The sequence below is a fragment of the Ammospiza nelsoni genome, chromosome 1, assembly GCF_027579445.1.
Source record: "Ammospiza nelsoni isolate bAmmNel1 chromosome 1, bAmmNel1.pri, whole genome shotgun sequence".
Classification (NCBI taxonomy): domain Eukaryota; kingdom Metazoa; phylum Chordata; class Aves; order Passeriformes; family Passerellidae; genus Ammospiza; species Ammospiza nelsoni.
The window spans coordinates 34,676,092-34,691,797 of NC_080633.1; the positions used below are offsets into that span (position 1 = coordinate 34,676,092).

At 36.5% G+C, this 15,706-nt stretch overlaps 1 protein-coding gene across 1 annotated transcript in view; it reads right to left on the bottom strand.

The window, feature by feature from the left end:
* HIBADH (3-hydroxyisobutyrate dehydrogenase) overlaps positions 1 to 15,706 on the bottom strand; it is an 85,730-nt gene that overhangs the window by 55,324 nt on the left and 14,700 nt on the right. Inside the window, exon 4 of the mRNA XM_059469484.1 lies at positions 14,931 to 15,052. Within this exon, the coding sequence (XP_059325467.1) occupies positions 14,931 to 15,052 (122 nt within the window). The remainder of the gene's footprint in view (positions 1 to 14,930; positions 15,053 to 15,706) is intronic.

A 15,706-nucleotide genomic window follows, 5' to 3' on the forward strand; every position in this document is an offset into this window, starting at 1 on the left:
GATCCACTGGCACCAGAACATACACAGAATTGTGAAAAAGCAGACCGTGTGACATTTCCGATATTTCAAACAAAACATTTCAGGAATGCAAGGACATACAGGTAATTAAAATTTGATGTTTAGTACTTGTTCTGTTTTTGGAATGAAAATAAACAAAGCTATGGAGCTGGAAATTAAATATTAACCAAGCATCCGTGGATAAGTCAAGATATTGAATGTGGTGAGCAAGTCCAGCATGGAAATATTTTACTCTAACTCAACAGGAAGGTATCACCACCCTGTGCCTCAGATGCCAGCTTCCTCATTCTTTTCTAAACATATAGACTAGAGGAGGTTAGACTTCTTTAATACATATTCTAATGCTTATTTCACCTCAGAGATTTTTAAATCCTTCAAGATTTAGATTTAGCACTTTCCACCTCATGCCAGGCAACTCCTTCTAATAAAGCATATTTGTCCTGTATATTAGAAACTTTTCTCTTGAATAAATTCCACATTTGTCAGAAATGGAGAGCACTGTGCTTAGCAAGAAGTCTGACTACCATTCCTAAAGAGTTAACAGAAGTCAAACTTGAAACCAGGATGTTATATTCCCCTCCTCCCAGCCCCCTCCCCACAAAATACTTTCCTAACCTGACTTGGCTGAAAAAGCCAATTAATTGTTCCAGTGTCTGCCAAGAGTTCTTATTACTTTAAAAATGCGGATAGTGTTTTGAGACAGCTGTCTATTCCAAACCCAGGTAACACCCCTAAGTGTGGAAAGAATGAGGGAACACAAATTATGATTAGTATTTTAAATGGATTTCTAATGAAACAGACGGTGATATCTTAAACCTACTGCATTTCCAGCAAGTATTATTTAAAATGAGCAACACCACGTCTTAGATGCCTCTGCCACTCCACTGAGTGTATGGAAGCAGATTAGTGCAAAGTCCATTGAAACATGTGGAACTAGTTCTGTCTTTGTTAGGAACTGATAGTACAGACACTGTGATGTCATGCAAAACACAGACACATCAAGCAGCCACCAAATGACAGACAAGGACTCCTCTGAGCCTAAGCCATTGCAATCCCTGTAGAAATTTTAGGTGAAATTAAGGTCATGGCAAAGAAGAGAAAACTTTATGACGAACGTTATGCCAAGCATTTGGCTTAGTATTAAGTGAAGAACTGTAATTAGATCCTTATTTACATTTCTACATGAATAAGAGATCTGAAATATAATACAGTACTAGGGAAAGCAGGAAAAAAGTTCACAAAACTAATTTTGAAACATTTCTGCTCGTTAAGAAGCTCAGACTAAGAAATTGCTGCTAACTGAGCTGTACATGGAGTCAATACAAGGAGCAGCAGTTATTTAAATTTGTTGACAGCATTTTAATTATCATCAATTAAATACATCAGATTTATTATATGTCTTAGTCCTGTAACTTCAAATTTAAACCACAGGTTTTATTTTTTGAAATAATCTCCCACTGAACTTAACTGGAACACTTTTGAAAGTGAAACACTTGTACACTTTTGAAAACCCTTGTATAGTGCACAAGTACAATTAAAGACAGGTAAGTTGAGAGCCGATATTAACAATTCCTAAACAGTGTGAAAAATTTCAGAGGTTTTCACAAATATATGAAAATTGAAACACAAAAAAGAAAATCAGAAGCTGTTTTTTTGGGAGCATGTTTACAACTTTCTGGACACATTTTAGTCTATTTACTTTTGTCTGTTTTTTAAGGAAAAGAAAAATGTTAAAGCCCATGTGCAACACTTGCAAACAGGGCCTTCATGGATGAACTGTAACTTTTGCAGATTATTTTTCCCTCCCAAAGTTTAATTTCCATGCAGTTTACTTAAATCCATAAAACCTATGGAGTTCTATCATCACAGTAAATACATATTCATAGTGACCATTAAACTTCCCTCAGAAGTATCTGACTGGGGAGGCAATGAAATGATGGCACAAACTAGCTCCAGCTATTCAAGTGGTATTGCCCTCCAAAACCACATCAGCTTTGGAAGTTCAGATCCAACTGAAGCAACAGACAGAGGTGACCAGATGCAGGGAGTTACCCTCTTAGAAAGAGCTGTCAGTACAGGGGCATGTTCCAGTTAACCCTCGACAAAGTTGCAAAGTGTCAGTAGTTTCAATAACCTACACCAGCATTAGGAACAGTTAAAACACTTTGCTAAAGCCATCCATCAATAAAAGAAACACTCCTTTGAAATTGCAATCCATGCCATGCACTTACAGAAAAGTACCTTTCAGGTAATAAACCTTCTCCAATTCTCCTTTCCCACCAAAATACTGTATTTTGGTGGGAAGGGAGAATTGACTTATTTTGTCATTGGAAATCCAGAGCAACACCTTGAATTTAGAAAATGTGTCTTATTTTATCGCCAGTGTGGATGTGATAGAGAATAAAGTGATAAGAGATTCAAAAATGCTCACTCCCAGCTCTGCCTCATGAGAAACAGCAGTATTCCTACTGCTGAAGTGAGATGAAAAATGGACATTATTTCTTCTTCAATTAGAAGGTTAGGAAGTGAGTGACACAATTTAAAGTGAGTCAGCCATTGCTGTGCTTAAGATAGAGAAATAGAGCAGTAATGAAATGTAACAACTTGCAAAGCCTAAATACTTAGTTCTGTTTCAAGGTCATGTTTGCAGATGTGCTTTGAAAACAACCATAAAATATTTTAACTCAATATGATCTCATTTCCAAGACAGGAGTATAAGTCATTGTACTAAGTTATATGTCAACAGAGTTTAAATAATATAGCAACAAAGTTAGCTGCTGGAAATAGCAAACAATAAAACCTTGAACTTAGGTGTCACCAAATAAAAAAATCCTGTATGTTTAGTTGGGGATGAAGGATATTGCCAAATAAATGAAAGAATTAGCTTATAGTTGCATGAAAAGTCCAATCAAGTCACGCCCAGGATGTCAGTTCTACACGGTGCTTTGCAACCTTGGAATCTGAAAGACAACAGCTCAGTAGTAAGACAGAGAGATTACACCACAGATACTTAACAGACACCAAGGACACACCTCTTCAACTTGCACTAAATTCCCATTCAATTGGACAGACTTAAACACATGTCTAATGTTATGTGTTGAATTAGACTTTGTAGATATGTTCTATTAAAGTATTTCTAACAATTTTCTTTGCCTTTACTGTATATAGCTTATAGTTCTTGGTCCTTAGCAATAAAGGGACACCAGGGAAAAAGTTATTAAAATATGTTTTGATAGTGATCAACTAATCACGTCTTGTGATATTTGATGCTTATTTAAGCTTCTGTTTCCGGGTTCCAAAGCTGAAATTTGCAGGTTTTAATAAATACTAAACTTTTAGTCTTCCGTGCTTCTAAGTGCTAATACCAACAAACTAAAAATTGACCAATAAAATTTAAAATTAGTTGTCCCTAAAACATTTAAGATTTGGAATGCCTGACCTATGAATTCACTAACCTCTGGAATTAGACAGAGGAAAGCAAGACAGAGAAGACTTTCAAACACTTCAATGGGATCTAATGTTTTATGATGCAAAAAGCTGTTTGTATCTGCTGCAATAATTATACTTATGCTCCCCTTTTACGTTTTGCTAATAAAACAGAAGACAAAATATAACAAAGCATTTTCATTACTTGTCTGTCCAATCAGTAATCTGCATGAATTACCTGAAATAAAAGATCCCAAAAGGATGAGTACACAAGAAGCTGCCAAACCACATATTCTCTCCCTACTTTGTTTTCCATTGACTAGCTTTTTCTTGTAATTCAATAGCAAAGGAAAAAACTAACAAACACTATTGTACTTCACTGCTTCTTGTGTAATGTGGTGAAAGAATTGACTCAGAAACTTGTTTTCTATTTTCAGCTGTATTATTTGGTCTAATAAAAGCTTCTACCTCTCTGTACACCATTTCCCTTCTTTGTACTCTTAAATCACTGTGCAAAAGAACAGTGGTACTTCATTACTATGATTACTATTGAAACATTATAGATACCTATTATTCATGTGGCAAGAATTTAATTAGCATAATAATAGAGTACTATGGCAAGAATTTCTGACTAGAAAGTGTTGAAATCCTCTGTGATTGAGCGTTCAGGGGCAAGGGAAAACGGCAACTCATGCCACTTTTAGACTCTCAGAATTACTGCACCCAAGTAGTAATTTACAGAGATCCCACAAGAAATGGCAGAGCCATAGGAAATGCCACTCTAAACCACATAGGGTTACATTTGACTGACAACTGCACTCTGCCCGTCTTTTTCCAATTAAGCTCCATCTGCTTCCTCGGTTGGACTGGTTGGCCTAAGGCCTCTCAACAGGACACCCATTGTATGTTACTTCATCCACTTCCCCAAAAGAGCTTTCTCTGCCAGAATCCTGGGGATGCTTCCTCAAAACATGTCATTGGGCAGGGGCAGGCAAGATGGGTGGTGGATGAGCGGGAGTGGATGTGCTGCATGTGAGCATTGGCAGAAACCAGAAAAAGCATGGGCTTAGTACCTCCAACACATCCAAGGAAGGCTTAAGTCCCTACAAATTAAAATAAAAAGCACCATTTTTCTTTCATTATATAGTCTGACCAAAAAGCTTCTGAAACCAAAATTAAATAGTGTGTTCCCGTCCACTCTCCAACGTACACACTCTAAAATAAATAATGGCCAAACTGATTTAAATGAGATTCTGTAGAAGAATTTGTGCTTGGATGAAAATGGCACACTTGAGCCTGAAGCAAAAGTAAAACCGCCAAGTTATAAACCTCTCAAAGGAAGGTTTATAATGGAAATGCCAACAGACCCTTAACTATAGTGGAGCTGTTAGGTGCCAATATATAAATAATTCTAGTTTTTGCGGTCACTTACGATAAATTAGATACAGTGCAAGTAGAAACAGTAGGGTTCTGATTCAGTAAACAGTAACAGCCAAGAGCGCACGTTTGGATTTTTAGACAAGTATAGCATAGATTTGATGCTGGCTCTGGAATGGAGTCTATAAGGACATTTGGACTTTTTAAAGTAGTAAGCAAGCCATATTCTGAATTCTTGAGGGCTTGTAAAATAAAAACCTCCTTAACAAGCTTTGCTGCCTACTGTTTCAATCTCCTATGATTCCTCTACCCCAGTAACAAAAAAAAATGCTCCATTCAAGATTGGTGTAATTGTCTACTAAAGAAAACAACATACTAAGTAAGTGCACATAGTCACATTTAGTGTTAAGAATTGCTAAGCATATTAATACAGAGGGAAAAAAAGTACCAGTGACCAAACAGTAACAGATTAACCAACTTCTTCTTTAATAGGTGTGCCAGTTGTTGCACTACTAATAGAAATGCTTTTCTATAGTTCAGCTTGTTCTGCAAGTGGATTGATGCACTTAGGTGATCATGTATGTTCATTTTGGTCCTGGGAGGAATTTGCTGCATTGTTTCACAGCAGTTAAGCCCCATGCCTTAAAATGATTCGTTGAGGCAGGGAGAGATGCTATTAGGGCTCTCTGCAGGAACTTCCATCTTGGACAGGGTGGGAGCCCTCTGAGGCAGCCAAGACTCAGGCTGAAGCTGTTAAGAGGATGCTCTATCTCAGGAACTCTCCAGCTTGCCAAATTCACATCAGTTTCTCATTTAGTGCTTCCGCTACAAAAGCCTACCACTGCCCCAGCCTCACCCCTAACTCCCCACTAATATAAATCCTAAGATGAGCATCTGCAGAAAGAGGAAAGTTAGACACATTCCTAGTTTACTATATAGGGCTCTACCACAACAGCGTTTCACTTGCAGATAACCTACTGAAGGTTCCTTTCTTCAGCTGTCCTTCAACTTTTAAAAGAGGAAGGAAATTGCTGTTATTCCTGTGACATAAAATTATTCAAGACAAAAAGCATCTAGCTGCTACCAAATACTGCTTTCAGATAACTAGCAATTGTAGCAATTCTGGAAGTAGTTTAATCAGAAAAATGAAAAATGTTGGACCTCAGAAATCAACCAAGCTGGAACTGCTAACAATGTATAGTCATATGTCAGTTTCATAATGAAATCCACAATTTTAAGCAAACTCAAGAAATCTAGCACAAATAAAATACTAGTATGCTCCTCAGCCAAAGCTAAAAGTCAACGTGACTTTTCTTGTACTCCCTATGGCAAACACACTTAAGAGCCACAAACCACACATTCCCACCATACATTATCAGAAAGCAATGGAAACACAGACTGAAAACAAGATGACAGCCAAAATGCACATTTCTGACTACTTATGGTTAAACTATATGGTTACTGAGTAACTAGGATCATCCAGTTTGAAGCAACTCATTAAATAAAGCAAATGGATAATAATTACAGGTCAGATTAGTATTCCTGTCAACTTGCTAAGCTTCACATTAAAAAAAAACACCTCTAACCCTGTTAGTTTAACAGCAGACAAGCAACATATCGGGACACTATCAATCATATACCACTATGTGGATTTAAAATACATAAAGAGTTTAAAGTGTTCCACAGTGTTTCACATGGCTCCCCCCATTTTACCACAAATAATTTAACATTCTTCCACAACACAGGATAATTAAAACACAACTACTTACAGAATCAGGAACAGAAACAGAAGGTATGGCATCAGGGTAACATTTCTATACATTACTCTGTTCCCATCAAGCCATCTCTTAATTTTCTCTTACAAAGAGCTCCACTTAAAGCTGTATAAGGCTTATAAAATCCCACACAATGGGATTTTTTCCCAGCAAAATTACAGAAAATAAAATAAGTACCAAATTTTAAGGGTTAAAATTATAGGTCAAATACAGTGCAGTAAATCATTTTTTTCCCACTTCAGCTCCTATGTTGTGCTTGGCATGAAGAGAACTGTAGTTAAAAACTGTTTCTTCAGCTCCAGAACTGCAAGACTCTCCTCTGTTCTCCACTTTTCAGTAGACTGAAGTGGTGAACCAACAGGACTAAATACTGTTGGACAAACCAAAAGGTGAACATTTGAATAGTTTGTATGCTGACAGCTGGATTCTAAATATTTATTAATGGTAAAAGGCAATACTCTTTCCCTTACTGTTTTATTTCATGATACAAACAATGGTTTTTTTTTTAAATGTGGTTGAAGGAAGAAGAATTAGGAAATCTTGGTATTTCTACGTGTTTCCTGTGGATTAACCAGGAGCTGTTCTGCTAAGGACACAAGCTCAATCTACTGAATATCTCACAATGGGCAGTACTAACCTAAACACTGCAAATATGGCATAATTTTCAGGTATTTGTTTCAAGTGCAGAGGGATTACTTCTGCTAGAACCTTCTCCCCCCCTTTATTCGCACAACTTAAGAATCTTTTCAAAACATAAAAAGTCCTCCACTACAAGATAACATTCTGCAACGATCCAGTGACTTAGAATGGCTCCGGATCATAGGATAATATTGTTATAAATAAACCAAATACTTGGCCAACTCATCATTGTGACTTTAAAAATTAAACAGAAAGAACCCAGAATGTTAGCACCATCCAGATGAGGGCCAATAGAAGATCAGCTTTCATTCCTACTCATCCTGGAATCAGCTATTTAGGGGATCAACAAGTGATTTACTTTCAAAGGCCTCTACTACAAGACAAAGTTAGCTGTCCCTGCCTGCAAAATTTACTCCATGTGGGTTTGTTTCTTTTCTTTTTTGCTCCTTTAGTTTAAGAGTTTAAAAGGCCTTCAAAGGAGCGTTCTATAACACAGAGCAGTTTGTGCAAAAATGTGTCCTAAGACTCAGGATGTGTCCTAAGGTTCAGACAGTTAGGATGTTAATGTTTCTTTCCACATGTCTAGTGTATGATCTGCAGATCTCCCTTGATGAATAAGAGACAAAATAAAACATGTAATTCTGTATTGTGCCATGTCTTCAGTGGCCCATCCATTTAAATAAGAGTTGTGATTTACCCCAGCTGGCAAAGAAGTACCATGCAGCCACTCGCTTATTCACTCCTCACCCTTCCTCAGTGGGATGGAGAGGAGAAACATAAAAAAGGTAAAATCCATGTGTTGACATAAGAACAGTTTAATAACTGAAATAAAATATAATAATTATAACAATAATATCAATAATAATATCAATAATAATTTTTAAATGGTGATGAAAAGGGAGGCAACAAAAAGAGCAAAATAAAACCCAAGAATGATAAGTGATGCACAATACAGTTGCTCCACTGAGCCCATTCCTGAGCAGCAATCAGCCGTCACAGGCAATTCTCCCAGTTTACATACTGAGCTATCACAGGCAATTCTCCCCGTTTACATACTGAGCTATATGAGTTCTATGCAAAGGAATATAACCCTTTGGCCAGTTCAGGTCAGCTGCCCTGGCAATGCTCCTTCCTGGCTTGGTGTGCAACTCCTTATTGACAGAGCATGGGAAACTGAAAGTCCTTGACTTGAAGTAAGCACTACTTAGCAGCAACTAAACATCAATGTGTTATCAACTTTATTATCATTCTAAAACAAATAAAAATGACATTGTACCAGCTACTAGGAACAAAATTAACCGTATCCCAGCTGAAACCATTTAGTCAGGTTTCTGTGGACTTTTAGTTTTTTTTTTTTCCAACAAACAAGAATTCCACACACAGACTGAAAAAATCTGTTTATGGCAACACTGAATTACAAGCACAACTGCTTTTTATTAAGATTCAGAGAAAAGTGCATTTTCTCCAGTGGCACCTCCAAGGCTCATAGCTGGGGTCTGTCCCCTTGGTGATGGGCACTGTGCAGGCACAGGGCACTCCCAGTCTGCTCCGTGCAGCGCCTTCCAGTTCGGACTTCCCGCTCTGGTGTGCCTGGGGCTGGGCTCTCTGCTGGCATCTGCACCATCCACATTCAGCACAGGGCAGAATCAGGACTCATATGGAGTCAGGGGATTATTAAGGTCTGGTGCTCATCATCCCCACTGTCCTAAAAGCACAGGAATCACACTAGGTTGTTTTGGCTACGTGAAAAATACACGCTTTGAACAAGGCACTCCATTGAAAGAACAAAAAGAGAGAAAAAGAAGCCCATGAATGTTTAAAACCAAAACAAACTCAGTATAAAGCTTCAAAGTCATCACTTCATTCCAGAAACATTCCAAACACCACCTGCAACCCCTTAACTTTAAACATTTCCTAGGAGAAGAAATCAAAAATTAAAAAATTATATTAAATTAACTTTTATTCCCTAGGACTTATGACAGGCTGGCATTTATAGATATTTCTTACTCTGGGTATCTCAGAACATTTGACAGGAAGAGGCAGATACTAGCATTAAAGTATCCACAAACAAACAGAGCAGTTATTAGGAATGTGGTAAGAGCTCACATGCAGCCGTGAATATTAGAACCATTTTTACTGAGAGAAGGAATGTTGGCTCTAACTCTGCAGTTATTCCTTACTCTTTTTCAAAGAGTGCCACAGGGATTTCTAACTTCCATCTGGACAGCTTTCCTTTAACTGTTTTTGAATACCATGTGTGAGAACACAACAGGATTGTAGACATTAGAGATGGAAAAGACCGATTAGATCATGTAGCCATCCTCCTGCCAGTCGTAGATTTTTCCCTACAGAATAGTTCCTAGCACTTTGCCCAGTACAGTTTAAAGCATGTTGAGATGTTTGGCTTCAACCATCTCCTTTGGAAATTATTCCACAGTGTATGAAGAATGTCGTTAGGACATTTTTCCTGGTAGACACGGCACACATTTTTCTTTCCTTAATGATTTCCAGCCTATTATTCCTGGTTATGTCCCATTGAGCCAGCCTGAATAACTCATCTTTACACCTTCGAATAAATGGAGACAGATAGGTTTCTCTGCACATTGGTCACTATTTGGCCAGACTACACACAATTTTATTGCCAAAATATACAATATGTTTTAATAAAATAATTTATTCCACCCTTTTAGTCATTGTAGGATTGTTGTCTCCACCCCAGTGAACATTTTTAGATGACTCTCAATAAATCTGTTTATTCCTCCTTACCTTCTGCTACCTTTTATTTTATTTTATAGAGAATGCTAAAGGCATAATAGGCTTACAGAAGAAAAATAGCCTTGCAAAGTCAGCACATAAGTAAACATACTACCCAAGTCTTCTGAAACAGCAGCTGCTGCCAACATAGAGATATTTGCACAAGGTTTATACTTCCGCCCCTCCCTGTGCCAAAATATACATCTTACCAATGTGTAAGATTTTCAAGATTTTCAGTTCTTTCTTCTCTCCAACAAAAGAGATCTACTAAACTAGCTTTATTTTGACAGACAAGTATTGGTATATAATTTAAACCATAAGTTACAAGAAATCAGAAGCTTTTTAAGCATCTCAGATTTCAAAACATTTCTTCATCCTCATTTCGGCTTCCTAAATCAGTTCAGCCAATTCTTCTCTTTTTTGTCATCAGTTACTTTCTGCATTATATTCTCTCATCTAAATTTCAGAAGAACTTGTAATATTTTTCACACTACCTTTAGTATTAAGGTTGTACATCATAATTTCTACTACCATCCCTAAATCACAGACTTTGCAAAAATTGAATATGATCAAATGCATTCAGCAAAAAATGTAAACAGAGAAATAAGGAAAGATGTCAGGAACAAAAAAAATTACACAAGGCACATAGTAACTGAGGAACAGCAAAGCAAGTGAGGTAAAAGTGTTATGCTCAGTACCACGAACACAGAGAACATCGTGGCCATTCCGAGCACACACATTTGGGCTTTAAAAATAAAGCATAAAAACATAAATCCAGAATCTACAATGGAGCAAATACTACTATAAATTTAGATGTTTTTTCTTGCCAAGAACACCTACTATTGAGTGGGAGAGGTCAGAATTATTAGTTCTAAATTCATGAACCTGCTCTAACTTTATAGTGTTTCAAGGATCCTAACAGATCCAATCACTGCATTACCAGACCAGAAAGCCAAAACCACACCAAACCTCTATACCACTGAGTTCAGGACATTCCTTATTTTATTCTTTGTGTTTCTTAAAAATACATGATGTCTCAAATTAGAGATTTTGAATTAACCCACCAAGTTTTCCTCTCCCATGAAGTCATAAGATTGCACTTCTCTAAAGGTGCACAAAGCTAAAGAAAAAAAGCAGACACAACTTAATGAAGACAGTTCAAGTAGCTCTACCAAGGCTCCCCAACAAAGACAGGTCTATTAAATTAGTTTAATTCTGGCAAAGATATTGATTATGCATCTTTATTAAAACAGAATTTGCAAGCTAAGAGATGCCATGTTTGAACTACTCATTCCTATTTCCTATTTTTTAGTCTAGTCTGAAGGAGTCTTTCAAATAATCTTTGCAAATATTAGTGTGCATAAAGTTTTAACTTCTCTGCTCCCCTTGGAAAAGGCACACCACAAAGTGCCTTCAATGTTCAAGTAAGAGAAACACATAACTCGCTTCTCCTATTTTAGGAAAGTGCCCTTTCTATGAAAAAGGAAAAAAAAATTTGGTATCCTGAAATATATTGCTCTTTGAAATATAATAAATAAAATAAAATATCTCCTGAGTGTTTCTAATATTTTTTTAATTTTTGCTCCATATTAAGTAGAGATCTGGCCATGCAGGGAGTAAGTCTGCAATGCATGATCAAGCACTCATATTGTACTTTATGTTACCAGCGACCTGAAGTCTTAACTTGTTAGTCTTACTACTACTACTGTTTCCATCACTTTATGATCAGCTGAAGTTTATGGAAGCAGTACTCTGAGATGAAACAGTTTGAAATGACAGCTGGAATAGAAACTACAACCTCTTCTAGCCACCTCCATTGCACAGTTTCTAAAAAAAATATCTTTTATTCTACTCTTTATTACCATTTTTAGCATGACTACAGTTCTCTATATGACAGCTGTTATTAACAATTAGCAGTCTGACTTTTTAACTGACTACTCTCTTGTCTAAAGGATACAGTGAGGAGGAAGATCTAAAGTTTCATTATCAGATCTTAAAGAACCAGACTAAAAAAAGAATTGAAAATCTTTTTTCATACCACCAAAACCAGAAAAACAAATCAAGTTGTCGCATCTTTTTGTGAAGTTCCAGTAGAATGCACTACAATGTGCTTTGAGCAGATACAGAGCTGATAAAATTTTAATAGTCAGTGGAAGGGGAAAGAAGTTGAAAAGGCTGTATCTGAACACTAACAATGCTTACAACACAGAAAGAATTACATTAGAAATTAAAAAAAAAAATCAGCCTTTATACTGAGTTGGAGAGAACTATTACAGCAGTCAGTGAAGCCACTAGTGAAATTAGCTCTGGATTATGAGGTGAGAATCTGTATCATACTTCTACTGAAATCAGTGGGAGGACAAATTTGACACAATTCTTGAAGGCTAAATTTAGAGCCTGTACTTAGCCAGTAGAATCTTGTGCCAACAGGAGTCAGTTTTATGCTTCTGAGATAATGTGTGCCTTAAAATACTTTTATACATACCAAGATGAAGAACCCAAACTTTGCAAAGAGATAATTTTCCTGTCTAGATTAAAACAAACAAACAAACAAACAAACATGGATTTTGAAGATGTTTCCCCATTTCTCCCATGCTCACAAAGAGGTCACAAACCATGGCAGCACTGGGAACCATGACACAACTTTCTCATGTGGACCTGCAAGAGATCCTAATCCCAGGCTAAAGCGATTGCTATCTCTAGACAGCATTAGCAGCATAATCTGCATGCAACCATGGGGATGAGAAGTATTTTCTGAAGTCACTTAATACAAAATAATACTATAGTGACTTGGTGCATCAACTCCTATTTAATGGGTCCTGACTGTAAGCTGCAAGTAAATGCTATAGGCCAATCATATGAAGAAGACAGCATTAAGTTGGCGTGAAGGCCCATCTGGAAAAAGATCAAGAGAAAGAATATTTCGGGGGCAAGACTGCAAACAAGCCACTAAAATCTGGCCCTAATGTTAGGCCCAAAGATTATTCATTTGCAATGTCAGAACAGGATTAAAATCACTGCTCTCTCTCCCTAGAGTTTATAGACCAAGCAATTTTCAAAATATTATTCAGTTTGTGAATTTGTTCACAGTGAATGAATGTTAACATCAGGCAACACCCAAATACCTAAAAACACAAGTGGAGTTGTCTGCCAATAACAGCTAGTAAACAGATAGCTCTAAAGAGGACAGTTCAGGCATGCTGCTTTCTCTTCCTCCTCCCTATGTCCCACAAACACTCTCCTTGAAATTCCTGCCAACTCTATTGCATTGCACAGCAACAGCACAGTGCCTGCCAATTTCTGGAGAGCCGAGCATGCTTCTCCATTTAGTGTTTTGTCTGAAGGCCAACAATGCAGTCAGGACATATAAAAATACCCCAAAGACTTGATGTGTTAGGTACTGAAAGATGGAAATAACAAAGCATAGCATTAAAGGTTTTTTCCAACAGACCTAACTTCTCCACATTTCTAGCAAGTGCCCACTTTAAACATGATTTGTACAGAGCACTCCTTGGGCTTCACAAATATATTAAGGATAGAAAGTTAAGTCTATTCTTTCCCCCTTATACAGGATATCCCTCAATCTGTAACTGACACTAGCCACCATTCAGATAAACCACTAACACCATAAAAGCCATCTGTATTCATAGCAGATATGTTATCACATTAACTCTGTCTTGGCCTTACCATCTTCTCAAGGAACAAAACCCCCTAAACAACTAAAGCTGCTTCGGAATCAAACTTATCCTTTTCTTCTCTGTAGTTATAGTCAGACTTACACCAAACACTTAAAGACAAAAATAAATGATAGACATTTCTAAAAGGTAAATAATTCCTTCAGGAAAATAACATACTTGGCAGAAAGGGATTGAAGAAAACAACATAGAAATAGGTCAGAATTGCCCAACTGATAAGCAAAAGGCCATGCTGTGTTTAAAAAGAAGGACAGAGAGATACATAATCTGCCCACAATACAATTTTTCTGTGGTTTTTCTTCCCAGGCTGATTAGCTATCTAGTTTTATAAAATAGAACTAACATTCTGGTTGGGAAGCAAGAATCTTGTCTTCTCCATTATATTCTTCAATATCACCTACCTGGATCTGCCTACTTTCTGTTCACAACAGAATTTGGATGAAAATTTTGGCTTCTAGTATGTAGTGAAATCCTGCCTTAGTTCCCAGTTGAAAATTGAACAGATTGTTAGTTTTTGCTCATCACTGACATTCATCAGGAAAATAAAGAATTCTCAAAATGCCAGTTACCTTAACTTTTAGACTGGACTGTAAAAACCTTAAGATTGTCACACATAAAATGAGGTTTCCTCACCTTCTCATTCCAGGTATTTTGGAGAAGAATTCAACAATAGAAAGGACCAGTTTTGGTTTTCTTTTCAAAACATTAATTTATCTTTCTGTTCTCCTCTGGCCACAATTTGAGAAGTCTTTCCTGCTCTGTATTATTTCTTACAACAGACTAAATACTCAGAGATCAATAGTTAGCAACTTTTAAGAATAGACAATTATCACCCATATTCTTCAGCTGTTATAAAAACCAGACAAATCTCTGTTTTCTTTTGATAAAGACATCTTATATTCCTCACTTCATTATCTTCTTTTTAATTAATGAAAAAGCAACATAACTGCTTAATGACAATCAGTTTTTCCCTAACAGGAAGAAACAGATGGAGGCTAAAGGAATGTGAGCAACTGCATAAAAATGCAACTTTATGAAAGTTAAATTAAAAGGACCACTGTACCATACCCAAGAAAGCTGTTTCTCCAAGTGTAACACAAAAGCATATTCCTAAATCCTAAAAATACTCCTGTTATATGTATCTGTAATGCAATTAAACAACAACAAAACAGAATACTGTACATATAGCAAAGAAAAGCAGCTTACAGCTTGTCCAATATGAGGTAAACTGCTGATGAAGACTTACCTCCAGAAACTGGGGCATCCATGAAAACTGCTCCTGTGTTTTCAGCAGCTTTGGCTAATTCTTTTGAAACTGCTGGATCTATAGTGCTGGAATCTATTAGCAATGAGCCTTTCTTCACTTTCCTAAAATAAAGTTTTATTATTGTAATTATAATTATCATTATTATTTTCAGAAGATATTTACAACTATTACCATGGCACTGGCTTCCATTAGCATGACAAATGTGCAGACATGTTTTGGTACACTAATAAACATAAAGTTTTAAACCTTATTGAGCAAGATCTGCTCAGTATGTATACTGCAGTTTTGAACCACTCAAAGCCCAATAAAAGCTGAACACAAAAAAGGATATTATTCTAAACACTATTAAAAAAAATTACACAAAAAGGTTGCACTAGGAAAATCTGCCATTACACAAGTTGAGCAGTATATAATATAGAGATCACCTAAGATGCATTCTAAGCAACTGCTGATACTGCCTAAAGTTTAATATATAACAATCAAATGTTCTTTTTATATATACAGTGTCTTAAGTTCTTATATCAGAATGGTCTGATTGTATTATTTTAATCATTCTACAATTTGTTCTACATAAAGACCATAACTAAAACCACAAAAGCCCACTGAAGATTTGAAGTGAAGCATGGAGAAAAATGTTTCCCACTGATAGCCAATACATTTAGGCAGATCTGTATTTCAAACTCTTGAAAAAGTCTTGAAAAGAGTAAAGAAAGCTCTTTATTTGATTAAAAAACACAATAAAATTTTTGAAATTT